We start from the raw sequence: 23,295 nt of genomic DNA, 5'->3' as shown, positions 1-23,295 counted from the left end.
AAATTAGCAAAATATAAATTTAAAATAATCCTTCTTGAGACTCCTTTCAAGAATATTATGAATCAGTACTATGATTCTTCCTATTATAAGCTCAGTTGATAGATCCTGTCTCATAACAACCCCAAAAGTAACCTGGTGGGTCAGGTAATATCTTTTGTTGGATCAACTTCTGTTGATGAAAGAGCCAAATTCTTCCTCAGCTTGCTGTAAGTCGAAGGCTTGTGTCCCTCATCAACTGACGTTAGCCCAATAAAAGATACTTCCTCACCCACCTTATCTCTCTAATATCCTGGGACCAACATGGCTACAACAACACACATACAAAAAGAAACCTGTTATCTGGAACTTTTAGTGCTGCATTTCAATCCAAGGTAGAGGTTTTGTGGGAAGTCTGGTAAAATCAGAACAGGAGTTTTAAAGTAATTGTGCTTTGAAAATGTATCTAATGCTTACTTGGCCTACAAAGTTCAAATGGGAAAAATGGTGGAAACTTGGATAGATGAGGGGTAACATAGTAAGTTCATCCCATGGCCTTGAAAGCTTACATTTCATAGGGATGCGTGCTAAATGAATACAGAGAGATTAAAAGCCAGATTTTCAGAAGCTAGAATTCAAAATTGCAAACAGGAGGTGCCGGGTGCTAACCTATTTTGAAATTCTGGCTCTAAATTTAGATGGTAGAACAGTTCAATAAATATTTTTGTTCTGTATTTGGGGGAAAAACAGATGATACAGTCTCCTCATATGGTGATGATGACACTCTTTCCATTCCACTAGTATCTTTGGAGAATGTTAAACATAAGCTACAGAAGTTAGGCATTTTAAAATCAGTAGGTCCAGATAACTTGTATCTAACAGTTTTTAAAGAGCTGGCTGAGGATCTCACTGGACAGTTAATGTTGATTTTCAATAAATCTTTGAGTACTGGGGAAGTTCCAAAAGACTGGAAGAAAGCAAATGTTGTGCCAATATTTACCTGGGGATGACCCAGGTAAATAAAGGAGGGTAATGTAACTAATGCAAATTAACATGGATTTAAGGAAATCCTGTCAAACTAACTTGATGTCTTTTGATGATATTACTAGTTTAGTTGATAAAGGTAATGTTGTTTAAGTAATATACTTAGCCATTTTTTAAATCCATTTAATAAGTGCCACGTTAATTTTATGTTGTTCTAGCTTCTTAATCAAAATGTTGTGTGGAGAAGTCTATCTAATAGGTCTCAAAATGTAATTGTAAAAGACAATAATACCTAAGTGGGTGTGTTTCCAGAGAGGTTCCACAGGGATCGCCTCTTGGTCCTATGCTATTTAACATTTTTATCAATGACGTAGAAGAAAACATAAAATCATCAAAAATGTTTTTCTAGATGACATAAAAATTTGTAGAGTAGTAAGTAATGAAGAGAACTGGCCACTGATTTAGAGAGATCCAGATCACTTGGTAACATAGATACCAACAATATGCATTTTAATATTGCTAACTGTAATGTATACATGTAGGAACAAAGAATGTAGGAATATTTACAGGATGGACAATTCTATCCTGAGAAGTAGTACTGAAAAAAAAAGGGTGGGTGGGGTATGGCAAACATAAACTCCCAGTTCAAAGCTGTGGCCATAAAGGAATGCATCAACAGGAATCTCAAATAGGAGCAGAGAGGTTTTTTACATCTATGTTTGGAACTGGTGTGTCCATTGCTGGCATACTGTGCCCAGTTATGTGTCCACAATTCAAATAGGATGTTGAGTAATCGGAGAGTTCAGAGAAAAAAACATAAGAATGACTAAAGGATTAGAAAACATGCCTTATATTGATAGACTTAAAGAGCTCTTAGTTTAACAAAGAGAAGGTTAAGGGGTGACTTGACTACAGTCTAAGTATTTGCATGGGGAACAAATATGTAATAATGTGCTCTTCAGTCTAGCAGAGTAAGGTTTAACATGATCCACTGCTAGAAGCTGAAGCTAGACAAATTCAGACTGGAAATAAAGCGTACATTTTTAACAGTAAGAGTAATTACCACTGAAACAATTTACCAAGGGCCAGGATGGATTCTCCATCATTGACAATTTTTAAACCAAGATAGGTTTTTTTTAAATTTTGTTTTTGTTTTCTGAGAGATCTGCTCTAGGAATTATTTTTGGGAAGTTCTAGGATCTATGTTAGAGATCAAATTAGATGATCACAGTAGTCCCTTCTGGCCTTGGAATCTATGAATCTATTATCTGATCTACACACAAGCCTGAGAGCCAGGAATAGTCTTCTGATCCTGGCTGTCTATCCAATTATGATCCTGATCCTAACTCAAATAGCACTGAGTAAATCACATTGAACCAGATCCTGTAAACACTCAAACATATGTTCCACTTTACTCACATGAATAGATCCACTGAATTAATTCCTTAGTGCCACATCTTATGGCCACTAATGTCAAAGGGTGTGGTGTTCTTGTTGTCAACTGGGGAAGGATCAGGCCTGTTAACCAGACAGCCTCATCTGTCCATTTGTAAAGTATCAATAATAATACTTACGTGCCATGTGAGGTTGTTATGAGTGTAGCCGGATGTTCCCCCACCCCCCTTTGCCCTTTCGAGTGCAGTCTGCACAGCTTCCTGTTAAGCTGTTACAAAGCCACAAGCAGCGGAAGCTCCCCAATGATGTTATATGCTTGCTTAAAGCTGCATTGTTCTATTTTACCAATTGTATTCATGCTTATGACTATGTAATAAATTAATGTAAGAAATGAGTGAGATAGTGTGAGTGACAGCCAATGGCATAACAAAGAGGCATATATTGCCTTTTATGGAACCATGGTGCAGGTATAAATCTCGAGACAGGCGACCAGGACGGGTGTACCAACAAGGAAATGTAACAGCATGCTAAACTTGTGACTGGACTGGAAGCAAGAGAGCCCTCATGCAAATCCAAAGGGACTTCGGGGATTCTCGTTGCCTTGTGGCCAATCTCCTGACAGCTGTCACCTGGCCTGGCTCAGCTTCCTGTGAAATTGAAAGCCATCAATGCCCACGCCTGCAGCTTGCCAGCATGAATGTCTTGTTTGTGAGAGTATAATTGCACAAGTAAGGGATGACAATAAATCAACCCTCAGTGCTGTTCAGGTTCAGCCTTTGTCTGTGTTTATTTCTTGGCTGGTTCCAAGAATGGGTACCATTAAATGGTGGAGAATGCAGGCAGTAAAGGGTTAAATTAAACTCGAGCTGCATTTGATGAACTGCCTTGGTGTTGGATCGACTATCACACAGGTGGGCCGGCAATCTCAAATAGTATCGGCTCCCTCCTCAGTCCCCCGAGTACCACAGTGGGTTGGTTGACGTATCCTGGGTAGTCTCTGTGGAAGGGGAAAAGTGGTGCCATGCCGATGTTAGGAACGGACAAGTGTGAGAAAGAAAAGATGGAAAAATGTGAGTGGGGTGCGGTCAGTCACCCCTTGCCCTTTTTGACATGGCTTCAGAATTTAGGCACAGATCCCTGGAGTCCCAGGGTGATCTTGGTAGGGCACACAATTCCAGACTTGGAAAATAATTATGAGAAGGATTTAGTGTTGTACAAACCTGATAAAAGGAGGCAGACCGCTGTGGGAGCGTAGCTTCTGTGGCAAACATGTTCGGTTTGGCAAGCCATTAAAGTGAAGTGCGCCAGAGAACTGAAGGCTCTCTGCCAGGACCTAATGGAGGTTTGGAGGGAACAAGACCCATGGAAAGCTCAGGCTCAGACAGCCTCGGTGACTGCAGTCTCCACTGCCATATCCGCAGCAAAATTGGAAGATAGTCATGTTAGATCCCAGGAATTGCAGGAAGAAAATAGGAATCTAGAGGCACATGTTACCCTTTTTAAAGATTTGGTGGGGGACCTGATGCCCCATAAATGGACTCTGGTAAGGAAGGGGGGAAGAGAGGGGAGAACTACAATATCGCTTTTCTGTCTCCTTTATGAAGGTCACATGTTGGAGGCCTTCTGGCACTGCTGAATGGCTCAGTGTTCACCCCAGAAATCCTCCAAGCAGCGGTGTCCACATGGACTTACTGCTCCTGGGATCAATTCTGCATGGCAATCCAATGCAGATTTGGTGGGAGGGTCAAGTGTCCCAAATGAGCAGTGGTTCTTTTCCCCTTAGGGTCTGGCAGGACCCCAATCTGGACTGGGATTTCAGCCACAGCCCTTCATGGACCTCAACAGGGCCAAGGCAACGTTTGCTCCACTTACAAATTCAGGATGGTACCAAACCAGCTACCATCTCTTGCTGGCTAGTTGAAACCCCTTGGCTGGTGACGGACCAGTTATGGCTCACCCTTAGAACTCAAACCAACTGGACTCTGGCTTTGGTACACTTCACCCACTCTGTTCACTGCTTGCAGGTTAAATTGGGTTTTTGGGTCTGTCTACCTGGCTCGATGCTCCAGGATGCCTGCTTCTCTGAGTTAAACCCCAAGGAGGAGGGCTCTGTGTTTTCCTACCATTGCAAAATAGGGTGTCATCTATGTGTGTAACAACCTCATGCAAAAATCTTTCTTGCCAATGGTTGCCCTCTGGACAAGAATGTAATTTTACCAATAACCATCAATTTATCCAGTGTTCTAGTCAATAGTATGTATCATAGCACATGGGTGCCGTCCCCACTCCAAAGCGTTGATGTTTTGGCTCCCACACCCGGACTACCCATTCCCCCCTCCCAGAACTGATCTATTTGGACCAAACTCGTAAACAAGTATCAGAGGAGTAGCTGTGTTAGTCTGGATCTGTAAAAGCAGCAAAGAATCCTGTGGCACCTTATAGACTAACAGACGTTTTGGAGCATGAGCTTTCGTGGGTGAACACCCACTTCGTCAGATGCATGTAGTGGAAATTTCCAGGGGCAGGTATATATATGCAGGCAAGCTAGAGATAATTAAGTAGTTCAATCAGGGAGGATGAGGCCCTGTTCTAGCAGTTGAGGTGTGAAAACCAAGGGAGGAGAAACTGGTTTTGTAATTGGCAAGCTATTCACAGTCTTTGTTTAATCCTGAGCTGATGGTGTCAAATTTGCAGATGAACTGAAGCTCAGCAGTTTCTCTTTGAAGTCTGGTCCTGAAGTTTTTTTGCTGCAGGATGGCCACCTTAAGGTCTGCTATAGTGTGGCAAGGGAGGTTGAAGTGTTCTCCTACAGGTTTTTGTATATTGCCGTTCCTAATATCTGATTTGTGTCCGTTTATCCTTTTCCGTAGTGACTGTCCAGTTTGGCCAATGTACATAGCAGAGAGGCATTGCTGTCATATGAGGCGTATATTACGTTGGTGGACGTGCAGGTGAATGAACCGGTGATGGTGTGGCTGATCTGGTTAGGTCCTGTGATGGTGTCGCTGGTGTAGATATGTGGGCAGAGTTGGCATCGAGGTTTGTTGCATGGATTGGTTCCTGAGCTAGAGTTGCTATGGTGCGGTGTGCAGTTACTGGTGAGAATATGTTTCAGGTTGGCAAGTTGCCTGTGGGCGAGGACTGGCGTGCCACCCAAGGCCTGTGAAAGTGTGGGATCATTGTCCAGGATGGGTTGTAGATGATGCGTTGGAGAGGTTTTAGCTGGGGACTGTATGTGATGGCCAGTGGAGTCCTGTTGGTTTCTTTCTTGGGTTTGTCTTGCAGTAGGAGGCTTCTAGGTACACATCTGGCTCTGTTGATCTGTTTCCTTATTTCCTCGTGCGGATATTGTAGTTTTGAGAATGCTTGGTGGAGATTTTGTAGGTGTTGGTCTCTGTCTGAGGGGTTAGAGCAGATGCGGTTGTACCTCAGTGCTTGGCTGTAGACAATGGATCGTGTGATGTGCCCGGGATGGAAGCTGGAGGCATGAAGGTAGGCATAGCGGTCGGTAGGTTTTCGATATAGGGTGGTGGTAATGTGACCATCACTTATTTGCACCGTGGTGTCTAGGAAGTGGACCTCCCATGTAGATTGGTCCACGCTGAGGTTGATGGTGGGTGGAAGCTGTTGAAATCGTGGTGGAATTTTTCCAGAGTCTCCTTCCCATGGGTCCAGATGATGAAAATGTCATCAATGTAGCATAGTAGAGAAGGGGCGTGAGTGAACGAGAGCTGAGGAAGCGTTGTTCCACGTCAGCCATAAAAATATTGGCATATTGTGGAGCCATGCTGGTGCCCATAGCGGTGTCACTGATCTGGAGATACATATTGTCATCAAATTTGAAATAGTTGTGTGTGAGGATAAAGGCACAGAGCTCAGCAGCCAGCTGTGCTGTGGCATCATCAGGGATACTGTTCCTGACAACTTGTATTCCATCTGTGTGTGGGATGTTTGTGTAGAGAGCCTCTACATCCATGGTGGCTAGGATGGTGTTTTCTGGAAGGTCACCAATGCATTGTAGTTTCCTCAGGAAATCAGTGGTGTTACGGAGATAGCTGGGAGTGCTGGTGGCATAGGGTCTGAGTAGAGAGTCCACATATCCAGACAGTCCTTCAGTGAGAGTGCCAATGCCCGAGATAATAGGGCGTCCAGGATTTCCGGGTTTGTGGATCTTGAGTAGTAGATAGAATAACCCTGGTCGGGGCTCTAAGGGTATGTTGATTTGTTCCGGTGTTAATGTAGGGAGTGTCCTGAGTAGATGTTGCAGTTTCTTAGTGTATTCCTCAGTGGGAACCTCTCCAACGCATCATCAGGGATCTACAACCCATCCTGGACAATGATCCCACACTTTCACAGGCCTTGAGTAGCACGCCAGTCCTCGCCCACAGGCAACTTGCCAACCTGAAACATATTCTCACCAGTAACTGCACACCGCACCATAGCAACTCTAGCTCAGGAACTAATCCATGCAACAAACCTCGATGCCAACTCTGCCCACATATCTACACCAGCGACACCATCACAGGACCTAACCAGATCAGCCACACCATCACCGGTTCATTCACCTGCACGTCCACCAATGTAATATACGCCATCATATGCCTGCAATGCCCCTCTGCTATGTATATCGGCCAAACTGGACAGTCACTACGGAAAAGGATAAATGGACACAAATCGGATATTAGGAATGGCAACATACAAATACCTGTAGGAGAACACTTCAACCTCCCTGGCCACACTATAGCAGACCTTAAGGTGGCCATCCTGCAGCAAAAAAACTTCAGGACCAGATTTCAAAGAGAAACTGCTGAGCTTCAGTTCATCTGCAAATTTGACACCATCAGCTCAGGATTAAACAAAGACTGTGAATGGCTTGCCAATTACAAAACCAGTTTCTCCTCCCTTGGTTTTCACACCTCAACTGCTAGAACAGGGCCTCATCCTCCCTGATTGAACTACCTCATTATTTCTATCTTGCCTGCATATATATACCTGCCCCTGGAAATTTCCACTACATGCATCTGACGAAGTGGGTATTCACCCACGAAAGCTCATGCTCCAAAACGTCTGTTAGTGTATAAGGATTCTTTGCTGCTCTTAAAGAAGAGTTCCAACTTGGCCCAATGGGCCTGACTAGTGGCCCAGTCCACAATGACCACCCACACTTGTGTGTTGGCTTTGTTTTGCTTGGTAGCTTGCTTTGTTCTGTCTCTTGTTACTTGAAGCCACTTGAATCCTACTTCTTATACTTGGTAAAATCACTTTTGTTTACCAGTATATCCAAAGTAAGTGATTAATACCTGGGGGAGCAAGCAGCTGTGAACAATTTATGAGTTTACCCTGTATAAGCTGTATGCAGAGTAAAACAGATTTATTTTAGGTTTGGATCCCATTTGGAGCTCGGTTTCTGGATGCTGGAGGCAGGTAACCTGCTAAGCTGTTTTCAGTTAAGTCTTCAGCTTTCGGGGGCGGGGAGCGAATCCTGGGTCTGTGTTGCAGCAGGCTAGCATGTCTGGCTCAACTAGACAGGGGTCTGGAGTCCCAAGCTGGCAGGGAAAAAGGGCTCAGAGGTAATTTCAGCACATGAGGTGACAGTCCCAAGGGGGTCTCTGTGTCCGAACCCTCACAGTGGCGTAGTCTAACAGGATTTCTGCATGGCTGGCTGCTTTGAAACACTGGTAGTGATTTTAAGTGTGTTTTAAGTGTGCTGGCTGGAGAACAGACAAAGTGGTTCCTGGTTTGTTGTTTTCTTAATGCACCCCATTGTTGTCTTATTAATTATTCTTGGTATAATTTTCATTCTATTTTTATACTTATGTTATACCTGGTCATTGGTTCAGTGAGTCATCAAGCTCCATCAGCTGTTTTGGGGGACCTCTGTCCGACAATCCTTGTTGTGATCCATTGATCAAGGGGGAGTGGGAGAATGTAGCCAGATGCTCTCCCCCCTCACCCCATTTGCTCTTTTGAGTGCTGTCTGCACAGTTTCCTGTTATGCTGTTACAAAGCCACAAGCAGTGGAAGCTCCCCAGTGATGTTAGATGCTTGCTTAAAGCTGAATTGCTCTATATTAGCAATTGTATTCATGCTTATGACTATGTAATCAATTAATGTAAGAAATGAGTGAGATAGTATGATTGACAGCCCATGGCAAAACAAAGAGGCAAATATTGCCTTTTATGGAACCATGGTATTATCTTGGTGAAGGCATAAATCTTGAGACAGGAGGCCAGGATAGGGGTACCAACAAGGAAATGTAACAGTACACTAAACTCGGGACTAGACTGGAGGCAGTAGAGCCCTCTCATGGATCCGAAGGGACTTCGGGGACTCTTGTCGCCTCACAGCCGATATCCCGGTATCTGTCGCCTGGCCAGCTTCAGCCACCTGTGAAGTTGGAACCAACATCCACGCCTGCAACCTGCCAGCATGAATTGTGGATGTGTTGTGTGTGTGTGTGAATATAATTGCACAAGTAAGGGATGCCAACAAATCAACCTTCAGTGCTGCTCTAGTTCAACCATTGTTTGTGGTTATTTCTTGGCTGGTTCCCAGGACAGGTAATAATGAGATCTGGTTAATGTTTGCAAAGTGCTTGGAAAATGAACTGCTATAAAAGTACAAAGTATTATGCACTCATAGATTTGTCTGCATTGTGCAGAGAGATTATAAAAATGAACAGTCTACATTTATGACAGATGAACCTTGAAATATGTCATCCTTGATAGTGTCCCCTTTATCCCAAATTTTAAGTTGGAAAGTAAAAAAAAAACCTCACTATGCAACAGTTTATAAATCTTGGTATTGTGATTTATGATTGTTCTTTTTATATTTATATTCCGCTTGCTTTTTCCTTGAGTCCTTTAGTAATGGCTATATTTTTTCCGCTGAATAGAGACCTTTCAGTATCAATGTCTGGTCATGTAGTGAACTGCTACTGTATAGCAAGGCTGAAAATATTTCTCACTTAATACTCCTTCCCACATTCCCTGGATGAAGTACAGATACTGACTCCCTTTGTAAAGTGCTTTGAGATCTATTGATGAAAAAGTATTATATAAGAGTTCTAATTAATACACAGTATTATTATCAGTGAAACAATATCACTACTTATTCATGTCATATAGATAATTAAAAACCTAGTATTAATACTTAAGGGTGGAAGGGCTGGTTTTAGATTTTAATTCAAAAATCCCAACTTCACAATGTTTCAAAATGTTTGACAATAATATCCAAAGTCACACTGTCAGGTTTAAAACAACATTTTTTTTTAAAAGAGAGGAACAAAACAGAAAAAGAAAAAACTTATCTTTGCTTATGGCCCATTGTGGAGTCAGGAGCTCCTCAATCCCCAACAGACTCCACTGTCCATCGTTTATACTCTTTCCTCCCAGTTTGTAGCACATGAGGGTTTTCTGAGTCAAATAAACAGGCAAAAGAAAAGTCCATCCCACCCCTTTTTCCCTGATGACAGAGGGGAATCTGGGTGACAACAAAGAAAAGCAAAGGTGGCCTGTCTCTCAGGCAATCTTTCTGGATTCAGCTTTATTAGCTTGATCTAGCAGTCTGTTAACCTTTAGTGGGGCAAAAATCCCGCCTTCCTCTTGGGGTGTACTGCAGTCCCACTAGCACGGTTATATTTGCACTCTTTCCCCCTTGGACTGCTCCTGATCTGAGGGGAGGTCAGACCATCTGGGAGGACTCTCTCAAGATTGGGCACCTCACAGGTCCCTCACCATCCCATCCTCTGCCCTGCCAATGTCTTGAGTGATTCTGCCACTAGTGATCCTTCAGCTTCTACGAAGTCCTCCATTAGCATAGCCACTTCACATAATGTCCCTGGGCGCTGCCGTAGTACCAACTCCCTGCCTTTCACGGGTAACAGCTTTATAAATTATTCTGTCACAATGGCCTCGATCACTTGAATCCCTGATCTTTCGTCTGGGTGGAAACACTTCCAGGAGCGTTCTCTTAACCATTGCACTACCATTCAAGGTTTTGTCCTCATGGGGTAGTTCTCAGATCTAAAGCACTGATGGTGGGACTCTTCGGAAATATCCAAATAGTCCAAAATGACAGAGTGCACTTGCTTGTAATCTTTGGCCTTCTCCAAATCCAGATTATGATAGGCCACCTGTGTCAGACCCGCCAAGTATAAGGCTAGAATCAAAGGCCATTGTTTTAGGGGCCACCAGGCCGCTATTGCCACCCTCTCAAATGTAACTGAAAAGGCTTCAGGATCATTGTCCAGATCCATCTTAGTTAGCTTCATTGGTAAAGGCAGAGGCAGGGGTGGCTCTAGGCATTTTGCCACCCCAAGCACAGCAGGCAGGCTGCCTTTGGCAGCCTGCCTGCGGAGGGTCCACTGGTCCTGTGGCTTTGGCGGACTTCCCGCAGGCCTGCAGAAGGTCCATGGAAGCCGCGGGACCAGCGGACCTCCACAGGCAAGCCGCTGAAGGCAGCCTGCCTTCCGACCTCGCAGCGCCGGCAGAGCACCCCCCATGGCTTGCCGCCCCAAGCACATGCTTGGCGTGCTGGGGCCGCCCCTGGGCAAAGGAACCATCTCAGTGGAAGCACAATCTGCTAGTATTCCCTGGGGGAATAGGGCTAGTACCATCTGCTATAGCATTTCCTTTTGCAACTCCTGCTGCTGGGATATCAGTTCTCTTAGCAGCTGTTGTTGCTGTGTGGTCTGGTTTTGCTGCTCAGTAGTTCACCATTGCAACAATTGCTGTTGGAACTCCAGTTGCAGAGCAACTTGCTGCTGCTGCATCTCCACTAACAACTTATAGCACTATTCCGGTTCCATCTGGCATGGAGCAGCTGAGTTCTATCCTCTCTAAGGCTTCTTATCCCCTTGCATCAGGCATAATTATGCCCAAATTCTCCATCATTTTGTGGGGGGCAGAGGCTCCCTTAATTCTCTCCAGACCTGACTATCCCTCATGTATACTGTCTTTCCCCCTTCCCGCCAGTATGTAGCACATGAAGTGTTCCCTGTGTCAAACAAACAGGCAAAAGAAAGGTCCTCTCCCCTCTCTTTCCCTGATGAGAAAGGGGAATCTCGGTGAAAACACAGAAAGGCAATGGTGGCCTGTCTCTCAGGCATTTTTTCTTGATTCAGCTTTATGACTTGGTCTATCAAAGTCTCTTAGTGGAGCCTACATTCATCTCCTCCTCTTGGGGCATACTCTGTACAGCTTTGGAAGCAGTGTAGCCTGTGACTGCCTCCTTCTCAGCTGACCGGTCTCTGTTGTCAGCAGACTCTGAGGTGGAGTAACCATCTTTCTGTTCACTTTCCCTTCCTGTGGCAGGTTTCCATTTTTAAGCTTCTCCCACTCGAGATAGAATAAGCCTTGCAGGTGCACCTCATTAGTGCTGAACAGGCCCAGAAGAGCTCCTTAGTCTCCTCTCCACCAAAGTGTGGGTGCGTCCCTTTACACTCGTGTTATCCTTTCTATCTTCTTGCGATGAATGAATAAATCTCTGCCTATCCAGGGACAGAGGATGCATGTAAAAGGGTAGCTGACCCTTTACATGAAATTGGGCTTAGTTCTCCTGTTCCAGTCCTGGTGCTCCCAATTGGCCCAATTAAGGGGGAGGAGCAGCACTAGGGGCTATAAGAAGTCAATCAGGAGTCACAGCACACGGAGTCAGTCAGGAGAAGAGCACGAGCTGAGACCTGCCAGACACAGAAGCTTGTTCCTGGTAGACGCTTGAATGCAGGAGAGCAGCAAGTGGGATTTGCTGGCTGGTGTCCAAGCCAGAGACCCAGAAGGCTGAAGTTAGGAGGAGCAGCAGAGGGAGATGCCTACTGGCTCTAGGGAGGAGAGCTGGAGCCAAGGGTCACAGATGACTGAATGGGGGTCGGGGGCAACAGAAAGGCTTGCTGGAGAGTTGGATCCCAAGGAACAGTGAGGTCCCAGAGGAGTGAGGGATGTTTCCCTGACAAGAGGTTTCCACCAGAGAGGCTGGTGGAGTTCCTGCTGGAAAGAGTATGGTGGGTTCCCAGAAAGAAGGGCTGGAATGGCTGTCCTGGCAGGGGGATTCCAGTGTGGCAGAAGACAGAGGGGCATGGTGAAAACAAAGCCAGGTTTTAAGGACTACATATACCAGGGATGGCATGGACTATGTTTTGGGACTTCTGTTATAGACTTGTTGAACTATGTTTTCTTAAAAACTTGTGCTGGCAGACTGGAGGACAAACTTGAATGGAGTTACTGGGGATCCAAGAGGGAACATGAGGTGAGAGGCCACCTTCAAGGCTTCCCTGAGGACAAGGGGTGTTCCTGGGAGGAGGAGGACATGTGTTTACAGTTTAGAACAGTGGTGCCCAAACTTTTCCTATCAGACCCCCCCTTACCAGTAATGGAATCTAACCAGGCCTCCCCTCCATTACAGTACAGTTGGCTATGCAGAGGAGCTTGGGCTGAAGAAGGAGTTGGGGGAAGAACTGGGGATGGGGGAGGAGCTGGGGCTAGAGACAGAGCTGGCCTGGAGGCAGAGAGGGAATTAGGGCAGAGCTGGGCTTGGAGAGGAGAAGGGGATGGAGTGGAGTTGTGACTGGGGCAGGAACTGTGGCTGGGGCCAGAGCTGTGGCTGGCAGTAGGGTTACCAATTTCAGTTGGACGTATTCCTGGAGGTTTCATCACATGACATAATCTTTAATTAAAAATTAATCTTTAATTGCTGGAAACTCCAGGACAACCCTAGCTGGGCATGGAGTGGAGCTGCGGCTTGGGCCAGAGCTGGGTTGGGTTGGGTGGCGCCCCCTTCTCTCTCCCCTGTGGGGGTTGGCCTGAACCCTGTCACGCGCCCCCTGAATGTTCCTTTGCTCTCTCCTAGGGGGAGCCCACCCCCACAGTTTGGGGCCCACTGGTTTAGAATTAGGGTCTGCTGCCTCAGCTGCATCATTCCCTCATTTCTCTCATTCACCTGAGGCACATTCTGTGCAGGGTCATCTCTGTTTGACCTCCAAGCAACATTGTTCCTAAATAGAACAATGTGAAGAAACCACACTGCTGAGATATGTAGTGTAATTGTAGCTCTGTTAGTTCAGGGAGACAAGGTGGATGAGGTAATATATTTTATTGGACCAACTTCTGTTGGTGAGAGAGACAAGCTTTCGAGTCACACAGAGCTTTTTTATCTGACCTATCAGTCCTCATCTTCAAAGGAAACCAGCACAAAACTTTCAAAAGACAAGACTGGGAGCTTAAATTCATTACTCTGCTAGATACCAAAAATCGTTGACTGAACCGAGACACTGGATTTATGGCTTATTACAACAATCTGTAACCAACTAACACACACACCCTTTTGTCCTATGAGTACAGAGGAGTTTATGGGCCATCCACCTTGAATATGTGCTAATGTCTTAGGTTAAACAATCTGCTCCACCTTGCATTTTGCTGTGAAGCTGGGAGCTCCATTCTCAGACCTAAAGAGTTCTGTGTGGCTCAAAAGCTTGTCTCTCCCCAACAGAAGTTGATCCAATAAAAGATGTTACCTCACTCATCTTTTCATACTGCTGAGAAATCGGTTTCCTTATTTCTATATGGGAACAGTGCATGTATGGGATGATACTCTCCTGTACTATTAAAACACACAAAGTGTGGATATGGGGTTATTTCTAAATAGCCCTCTTACTTATTAGATATATTTCTTAACCTTCATATTGGACCAAAAATAAGCCAACTATTTCCATACTGGGGTCTTGGAGACCTCAAGTATGTCAAAATTGGAAAAAGGGATGCATTAAAAAACTGACTTTATTGTAACCAGTGTAATATAAAACTATGAACTAGTTAAAACATTCCTAGATTGAAAAGCACACAACTCAGTATTTGTGTTGGGGTGTAACTGACCCCATGATCAAACACTTTTTTTTATAAAAGCCACACACTATGTAAGCTGTTAGGGTCTAACTGACCCCATGTTTAGACAATGAAAATAGATAGCAACAGCAAAAATATAAAAAGGCACAAACACAGCAATGTGATGGTAAATGGTATCACTACTGTGAACAAATAGAGCAAAAAGGTGACAGGTTTTGAACATACCAGCTTTTGCACATTTTAGATGTGTTTTCTGTCTCATACTCTAGAGCAGATGTAACCTCCTTAGGCTCTGGATCAGTACCTAGCACACTAGACACTACTTCCCTAGTAGACTGAGGCAAGCCTGAAGTGTTCCTTTCTTGCACTGGTGATTTCATCATATCTGAACCCAGGCCTCTGAGGAACATACTTGAAGATTTTGCGCATGGTAACAAGATCTGATGCAGTCAGAGATCCACTTGGATAGACGTTGTTTAGAGATAGCTGTATCTTTCGATCTTTCGGTAATGGAAACAAAGAGTCGAGAGAACTTACAAAATGATTTAGTCCTGTCTAAATAAAAGGCAATTGCTCACCTGACAGAGAGTATGCAGGGTTGCCTCTTGCAGAGTCTTGTGAGGTTTGGGATAGAAAGTAGGTAAGTATATAGGTTGGTTGAGGTGGAAGGTCAATACCACCTTAGGAAGAAATTTAGGATGTGGTCTCAAAGTGACTGTCTTTGGAGAAGATCATGTAGGGAGGGTGGGCCATTAGGATGCTCATTTCACCAACTCTCCCTGCTGATGTTATGGCAACTAAGAAAACCACCTTCATGGACATATGGAGATGAGAGGAGGTAGCCAAGGCCTCAAATGGAGGTTTCATGAGAGCATGAAGAACCAGGTTAAGATTCCATGTAGCCGCTGTTGGGTAAATTTCAGGGTACAGATTTTGCAGGCCCGTGAGAAAGTGTTTTATGGTGGGGTGGGTAAAGAATGAATAACCGTCTAATAGGTCATGGAAGGTGGTAAGCACCGCCAGGTGCACTTTGATGGAGCTGAGAGAAAGTCCGTCCTGTTTTAGTTTCAGGAGGTAGTCTAGAATGTTAGGGAGCGTCACGTTATTGGGTGCTAAGTGATTACATGAGCACCAAAGGGCGAAATGCTTCCACTTCTGCAGGTAGGTTTTACGAGTGGAGTCTTTCCTACTGTGCAGGAGGACATATTGGACTTGCTCGGAACAGGCTAGTTCATGGGTTTGGAATCATGAAGGAACCAGACTGTGAGGTGGAGCTTTTGGAGCTGGAGTGAAGAACCCATCCATTGTCCTGGGAAACGTGGTCTGGCCTGTTGTGGAGAGCCCGTGGATGACGGGAGGACATGCAGAGTACGTAGGGATACCACATCTGTCTTGGCCAAGCCAGGGCAATAAGGATGACTCGGGCCTTGTTGTCCGCAATCTTCTGAAGAACCCTGTGTAACAGAGGGATTGGTGGAAGGCGTATAGCAGGGAGTTGTTCCATGGAATGAGGAACGCATCTCCTAGGGATGCAGTCCCGAGTCCTGCTCTGGAGCAAAACGGAACATTTTCGATTCTGGGTCATGGCAAAGAGATCTATTGACAGGGTGCCCCAGAGGGAGAAGAGCTGTTGGAGTACTGTGGGGTGCAGTTCCAATTCACGTTGTGTCAAGAAGTGCCTGCTGAGTGCATCGACAGTAGTGATGTGGCAGCCTGGTAGGTAGGAAGCGATGATTTGTATTTGATGTCGTATGCACCAATTCCATAGTTGAATGGCTTCCATGCAAAGGGAATGTGATCGGGCTTCCCCTTGTCTGTTTATGTAGTACATGCATGCTATGTTGTCTTTTAAGGCCCGAAGAAATTTGTTTTTTATGAGGGGAAGAAAGTGAGGGTATGCTCTCCCCACTGCTCTGAGCTCTAAGAGATTTATGTGTAGGTGCGTCTCTCATGTGGACCACTGGCCCTGTGCCACCCTAGGTGCACTCCCCAACCGATTAGGGAAGTGTACATGGTGAGCATGAGCGTTGGGGAACATTGCTGGAAGGAAACCCCTGTGCAGAGGTTTTCTGGACTTGTTTACCAATGTCAGGAAGCTATAACATTGGGAGGAGGAGTTAGCAGGATCCCTAAGGTGTGTCTGTTGGGTTTGAAATTGGAATTGAGCCAGCCTGGAGACATCTCATGTGTAGCCTGGTGTGGTGAGCCATGAAGGTGGTGGCTGCCGTGTGACCAAGGAGCTGTAGGCAGAGTCTTGCCTGTGTCCTGGGACGAATAAAGAGTGTGCGTTTGAGCTGCGTGATAGCAAGGAATCTGTGATATGGGAGCAAGGCCCTGCTCTGGATTGAGTCGAGATGAGCTCTGATGAACTCGATCTGTTTAGGTGTCAGGGTGGAGTTTTGGATGTTTATTTGGAGGCCTAGGCTGTGAAAGAGGCAGATGGCGAAATGGGTAGCTTGAAGTGTCTCGCCATAGGAGTTGCCCTTGATGAGGCAATCATCCAGATAGGGGAACAGCGTGACCCCATGTTTGCGGAGGTGTCATAAACAGATAGTTAAGGGTTAACACCTCTTTTACCTGTAAAGGGTTAAGAAGTTCACCTAGCCTAGCTGACACCTGACCAGAGGAACCAATGGGGGAACAAGATGTTTCAAAAGGAAGGAGAGTTTTTTCCTTTGTTAGTTTTCAGTTTCAGCTGGAGTGAAAAAGATCAAGTAACCAGCCTCTTATCAGAGTAGTAAGTTTTAGAAAGGAATAAATAGGTTTATGTTCATTTCTTTGTAACCTCTCTTGTGCAATTAGAGGTAGAAACTGAGTATTTGGGTATTTTCATTGGTGTACTAAGTTTTTGCCCAGGGGAACATCCTCTGTGTTTTGAATCTCTTGTCTATAAGAGTAGCTGGTATGCTAATCTCTCCCAGAGGGTTTTCTTTTACCTTTCTTTTCTTTAATTAAAAGCCTTTTTCTTAATACTTGATTGATTTTTCCTTGTTTTTAGATCCAAGTAGGTTGGATCTGGATCCACTAGGAGTTGGTGGGAGAAAGGAAGGGGGATGGTTAATTTCTCCTTGTTTTAATATCTAAGGGGTTTGGATCTGTGTTCACCATGAAATTGGTGAAGTTTCTCAAGGCTACCCAAGGAAGGGAGTGCTTGTGAATGGTGGCAGTCAGACCAGATCTAAGCTGGTAATTGAGCTTTTCATGCAGGTCCCCCACATCTGTACCCTAAAGTTCAGAGTGGGGAAGGAACCTTGACAGAAGGTGAGCCACAACCACAGCTAGAGTTTTGGAAAAAAAACAACTCTTGGTGCTGTGGCGGGTCTGAAAGGAAGAACTCTGTATTGAAAGTGGTCGTGACCAATTGTGAATTGTAGGAAGCGTCTGTGAGCTGGATGAATTGATATATGAAAGTAAGCATCCTGTAGGTCGAGGGCTGTGAACCAGTCCCCTTGATCCAGTGCAGGTATTATTGTGCCCAGTGTGACCATCTTAAATCTTTGTATGCTCACGAATTTGTACAGTTGGCGTAGATCTAGTATAGGCCTCCATCCTCGGGTCTTTTTCTGAGTTAGAAAGTAATGGGAGTAGAAACTTGTCCCTTGATTTTGCATCAGCACAGGTTCCACTGCACCTAGTTGTAGAAGATGCGCCACTTCTGTGAGAAGTAAGTGGTTGTGAGAAGGGCCCCTGAAGAGGAACGGGGAAGAGGGAAAGGTAGGAGGGTAGGAAAAAGTTTGTCCTTATCAAAAGAGAGATCCTCCACTTTGGTCTGCAGTTCTTTGGGGATGTTAGATGCAGAGAGCCATGAGGATCTGCGCATAACCACAGGAGTTGCAGTTGTATGGGCTGCTGTGTCTAGAGATGCCTGTAGGGCCATTCTGGAAATCAGTTGGCCCTCAGTCAGGATTGATTTGAAGTCTGCTCTCCTAACCTTTGGAATGTAGGAGGCAAATTCAAAAGTTTATTGTAATTATCAAAGTCGTAACTGGCAAGGGGAGCAGAATAGTTTGCAATTCTGAATTGCAGTGTGGAGGACATATAAACCTTGCGGCCCAAGACGTCAAGGCGTCTAAGGTCCTTGACTTGCGGGGTGGGTTGATATTGTGACTGTTTCGTTCTCTGTGCAACTGCATCCAAGACAAGGGAGTTCGGTGGTGGATGAGAAAATAGGTAGTCAGCATCCTTAGCAGGGATATAGTATTTAGGTTGGCCTTTTTGCAAGTTGGTACTAAAGATGCTGGGGTTTGCCAGAGTGTCAGCCCGCTCCAGGAGTGCTTCGTTTATAGGGAGCGTGATTTGAGGGAGCAGACAGTTGAAGGATTCCGAGGAGTCTGTGTTGTGTCTCCTGAAACTTTTGAAAGAGGATATCTTGACTGAGTGCCACTCTCCTGAAAAGTTCTTGAAATTGTTTACAGTTGTCCACGGCCTGTGGAAGCGGCGGGAGGAGGGCTCCGTCCAGAGCTAATGGAGAGTTAGGAGTCGATGAGTCAGGATATGGTGTGTAACTCACATACTCAGAAGGGGGCTCAGGCACCTTGAAGAGGAAGGAGCAGGAGATTGAGGCACAGAAGGAGGATGATTGGTAGGAGGATGTTGCCAAGGGTACCACCGAGGCCAAGGCATAGGGTAGGAGAACCCAGGTGTCGCCCATGGGGGGGCAAAGTCGGGAAGCTGAGGCTGGTAGTCTTGAGGTGCCTGTGGAGAAAAAGCAGGAGGGGAGAACTCCGCTTGCTACAGTAAATCAAGTTCACTGTCAGTGAAAACCAGTTCAGGTGGAGAGAGTGGCGGTTCAAAAAAATGAGCCCTGTGTATCTAGGAGCAGAGGTGGCACTGAAAGGTCACAATGAGCCCTGTGTATCTAGGCTCAGGTGGCACTGAAAGGTCACATTGAGTGAGAAACTGTTGCTCCTGCTCCCTGGGCTGAGCTGAGCCGAGCCTGCTCTCTGCTCTAGCTCATTAGCAGGAGAAAGTGAAAATGACAGTAGTGCTGCAGGACTGCTTGGAGGTGCACTGCAGGGGATCTGCTACTGGTGCCCAGGTGGAAGATAGGCTCGGTGCCAGGGTTCTTCTCCCTGCAAGGGAGGATTGCGCTGGTGGCACTATGGCCATTTTTCGTGCCAAGGAGCAGTGCGCTGCCGGCACCATGGCCATTTGTGGTGCCGAGAAGTGCACTGCCGGCACCGTGGCCATTTGCGGTGCCCAGGAGGCACGTGCTGCCGGCACCGTGGCCATTTTCAGTGCCCAGGAAGCACGCGCTGCTGGCACTGTGGCCATTTGCAGTGCCCAGGAGGCATGCGCTGCCGGCACCACGGCCGTTTGCGGTGCCCAGGAGGCATGCGCTGCCGGCACCACGGCCGTTTGCGGTGCCCAGGAGCAGCACGTTGCTGGCACCTCGGCCGTTTGCGGTGTCAAGGGGACTGGAGCCACAAGGACCTTCCTGACATGGGAGGTCGGGTCCCTGCCTCTGCGCTCTGTCAAAATCACGGCTGAGGCATTAGAAAAAGCTGAGGCACCTGCCTTTGGTGCTGTCAGCACAGAGGGTAGGGATCTTGCAAGAGACCCCTTACTCTTGTTAAAGTCTCTCCTGTGAGACTGTTCTGCTTCTTGCCTCTGCTCCAGGGAGGGTGAAGCAACACTGCCCACCAGTTCCGATCTGGCTAGGGATTGTGTGGGAGCGGGTTTAACCTTTCCCATCTCTGAAAGCGGCTGTAAGGATTTTTCCATCATCAGCATTTTGAGCTGCAGATCCCTGTCGCGACGAGCTCTTGACTTGAGGCTCGCGCAATGGAGGCACTTCACAGGGACGTGGGTGTCCCCAAGGCACTTCACACAGTATGAGTGCCCATATGTCCGTGGCATGGCCTAACAGGAAATACACCTTTTGAATTCTGAAGCTCCTGGCATTATGAATTAGATATGGACGAGGAGAGTGTCTCAACGGGAGACAAGCCTGAGGGATTTTTTTTTAACTAAGTAATTAACTATGTAACTACACTAAAGGAAGGGAAACAACTGGGATGTAACTAATAATTATTTCTATGTTCTTTATTACTATTTCCTATACAGACCAGTTCCGTCTTTGGCTGATGATGGTTGAGAAGGAACTGAGGAGGGTGTGGGGTGCATGCACTCAGGAAGATTCCAACGAGACGGGAGATACCAACTGAGTGCGTACGTCCCACCCAGGCACTGCTACCCGAAAATCTCCAATCAATGGCGCCGGGATGCACCGTAACCTAGAGTGGAGCACCCACAGGGACAGCACTCGAAGAAGAATAATTTGTTTCTGCCTATGGTACTAGAGTGCCTAGTGGGAGTTCTAGTTCAGGTGTCTCATGCCGTAATTCTTTCGTATGGACCATGCGCCTTGATTGGAATACATTTTCCATGAAGTGCTGCCTCCTCTGACTGAATCATGTAGTGCATTATGGGAGATGTAGTGTGACCAAGTAGCCAGGCTCTTAGGGAAGAATGAGGGAATAAGGCACCCAAACTAGAATTCCTCTGACGTACCACAGCACCTTAAGCCAATGTAGGTTAATGTCCAATTGACTTCAAACAAAAAGTTTCAACATTTCCAAATCAAAATTATTCTGAACGTTTCATTCTGTGAAAAACATTGATATTTCACCTTTTTGTCCAGATGTGAGATGGAAACAAATGTTGAAATACTGGAATTTCCCACATGATGAAAATTCTGATTTTTGCTCAGTTCTAGTGATGAGGTGCAAACCATAATAATCTGTAAATTCATTTTCAGATCTCTGGGGTAATTTGCACAGCTGACAAAACATCTTTCAACTCATAAACTGAATTGCTTTAATATTCCATCATTGTGACATTAGATTTCAAAACAGAATTTGGAATAAAAAAATCTAACTTACTTTTCACTAATTATGCTAATTGTTTCCTTTTTGTATTCTTCTCTGCTCAGATAATTGAAATATACTATTTTATTTCTCTCCTTTTCCAATCAATTTCACTTCTGAGTTCTCATATAATGACACTGACTGGATTGCTATGCAAACGCTACAGGAATTTTAAAAAAATACAGTTCTATTGAAGTTTATACATTTCTATTGGCTTTTATGAACGTTTTCATTTTTTCCCCTTACATTTGGAGACAAATTTGACATGAGAGTTTCCCTTTAAACACCAAACAGTTGTAAATAGAAAAGTAGTTTTAAACTGTTGTCTATATTCTTATTTTACACTCATTAGGTTCAACTGACCCTGTTTTATTTTCCACAAAACCTAACGCCTAATTTACTAAAATCATTCAACTACAAATTTATACTTCAGTCTTGAAAAAATGAGATAAAAACATACTGGATTTTAAAGAGACCTTGATATTACATTATTCGCAGAGAGAAAAACATACATTCAGTCTAAAAAAATGCATTTACATTTTAATAAACCAACAACCACCATCAAAATACAGGTCTTCCCTCTGAGCAACTCTGAGAACAGAAAAGCTTTTATCTCTGTAGATGATCAGAAATTTAAAGGTATAGTACATATTATAGTTTCAAGCAACATAGATTACCCCCAAAGTGTTCCAAAAACTCTAGACACTATATCCAGAAACTGAGAGTGTCTCCTTCCCTATTTCCTAGGGCTGCTTTGTGGCAGTAATACTCTATATTTTATTCTATTGAAATCTAATTAAAACTTTTTAGTAGACAAATATAGTAAAATACACCCAGAAAGATGGCATGATATTAAAATAATGTTCTAACAAGGCACAATGTCTGGTATGACCATTAGCTGCAGCTATTGGCCCAAGCCGCCAGTAAACAGCAAAACATCCTCTAGTCACATGTTTAAAATATTCAGAATTCAACTACTTGGTAACAAATAACTAAAATATGCAGTTTCTTTGCTCACTTCATATATTTGGCAGGTGGCTCCAAGAAATGAGACCAAACCAGTAAGTTACATCACCAATACAGACATTCACCAACTTCTGTCTGAGTTTCAGGTGACATAATATTCTACATAAACACTTAGGATAGGATTAAGTATTTATGTACTGTGAAACAGCTTCAGCATATCCCATAGCTCAGGGGATAGAGAACTCTTCTGGGAGGTGAGAGGCCCAAGTACAAGTCCCTCCTCCATATCAGACAGAGGGAGGATTTGAATTCAGGTCTCCCACAAGCTGAATGCTCTAACCACGGGGTATAGGTTATTAGGGGAGGGAGAAAGGCATCACTGACATTGTCATCTTCAGTTTGAGTTTAAACTTGCTCAAAGCATGCCTATCAGATTAGGCCTTGAAGGCAAGACAGGTGGGGAATGCTTAGTTTGTGCACTGTGTTGGGGCTGAGGCATAAGTGTAAATCAAGCACCAACTTCTTGAGTGAAGTCAGAACTTAGACAGTTTTGAATGTGGCTAGCAAGAGAAATGTAGGCACCTTAGAGACTAACTGTGGAAACTATAAGGGACTATAGGTGCCTACAGGGTTAGTCAGCAGCTGAACAGGGTTTTGTGAAAGCCAGTGGCTCCCAAATGTTAGATTTAGGCAGCTACATGCTCCTTGTGAATCCCACCAGTGAATCTCACAGTCTCTAGTAAAATCAGCAAATATATCACTTTGTAAGTAATCATTCTTAGGATAATCTAGTCTATCTGAATGGAGAATAGTCATTCAGAGATGATAAACACAAAGGAATTATCAGCAAACTATCTGTAAAATTTGAATTCCATGCCTTGAACTTTTTTTGTTTTTAAACTATCTGAAAATTAAATAAAACATTTACTAGTTATGAATTGCTTTTTTCGTAATAACTAATTAACATGCCACTTTATAAAACAAACCAAAAAAAAAGAATGCATTACCTGTGGTGGAAGCAGTGGTAATCTGATATAGGCAAGCAGCATACTGAGGTCACTACATCTTCTTGGCACGTCATATTTAACCCACATCATTAAGGCATGGAAAATAGTCTCTTCATCAGGAACATTCACATCATCACTGGCAAGAAGTTTATGTAGTTCCTCAGCCGGCAGTAGTAAAAACTCTTGATTTCTAATAACTTCCATTATGTTCTCCTACATAGAGAGAAGTATTTCAGAGTAAGTCCTACTGGAAAATTAATT

The 23,295-nt window shown here is 44.7% G+C and overlaps 1 protein-coding gene across 2 annotated transcripts in view; it reads right to left on the bottom strand.

The window, feature by feature from the left end:
• KLHL1 (kelch like family member 1) overlaps positions 1 to 23,295 on the bottom strand; it is a 476,546-nt gene that overhangs the window by 159,521 nt on the left and 293,730 nt on the right. For both annotated transcript variants that reach the window (XM_050948454.1, XM_050948465.1), the window contains one exon: positions 23,035 to 23,247. In XM_050948454.1, coding sequence (XP_050804411.1) covers positions 23,035 to 23,247 — 213 coding nt within the window. The remainder of the gene's footprint in view (positions 1 to 23,034; positions 23,248 to 23,295) is intronic.

The sequence above is a fragment of the Gopherus flavomarginatus genome, chromosome 1 (assembly GCF_025201925.1).
Source record: "Gopherus flavomarginatus isolate rGopFla2 chromosome 1, rGopFla2.mat.asm, whole genome shotgun sequence".
Taxonomy (NCBI): Eukaryota; Metazoa; Chordata; order Testudines; family Testudinidae; genus Gopherus; species Gopherus flavomarginatus.
Note: the sequence above shows the minus strand (reverse complement) of the source record. Positions and strands in the feature narration are given on the sequence as shown.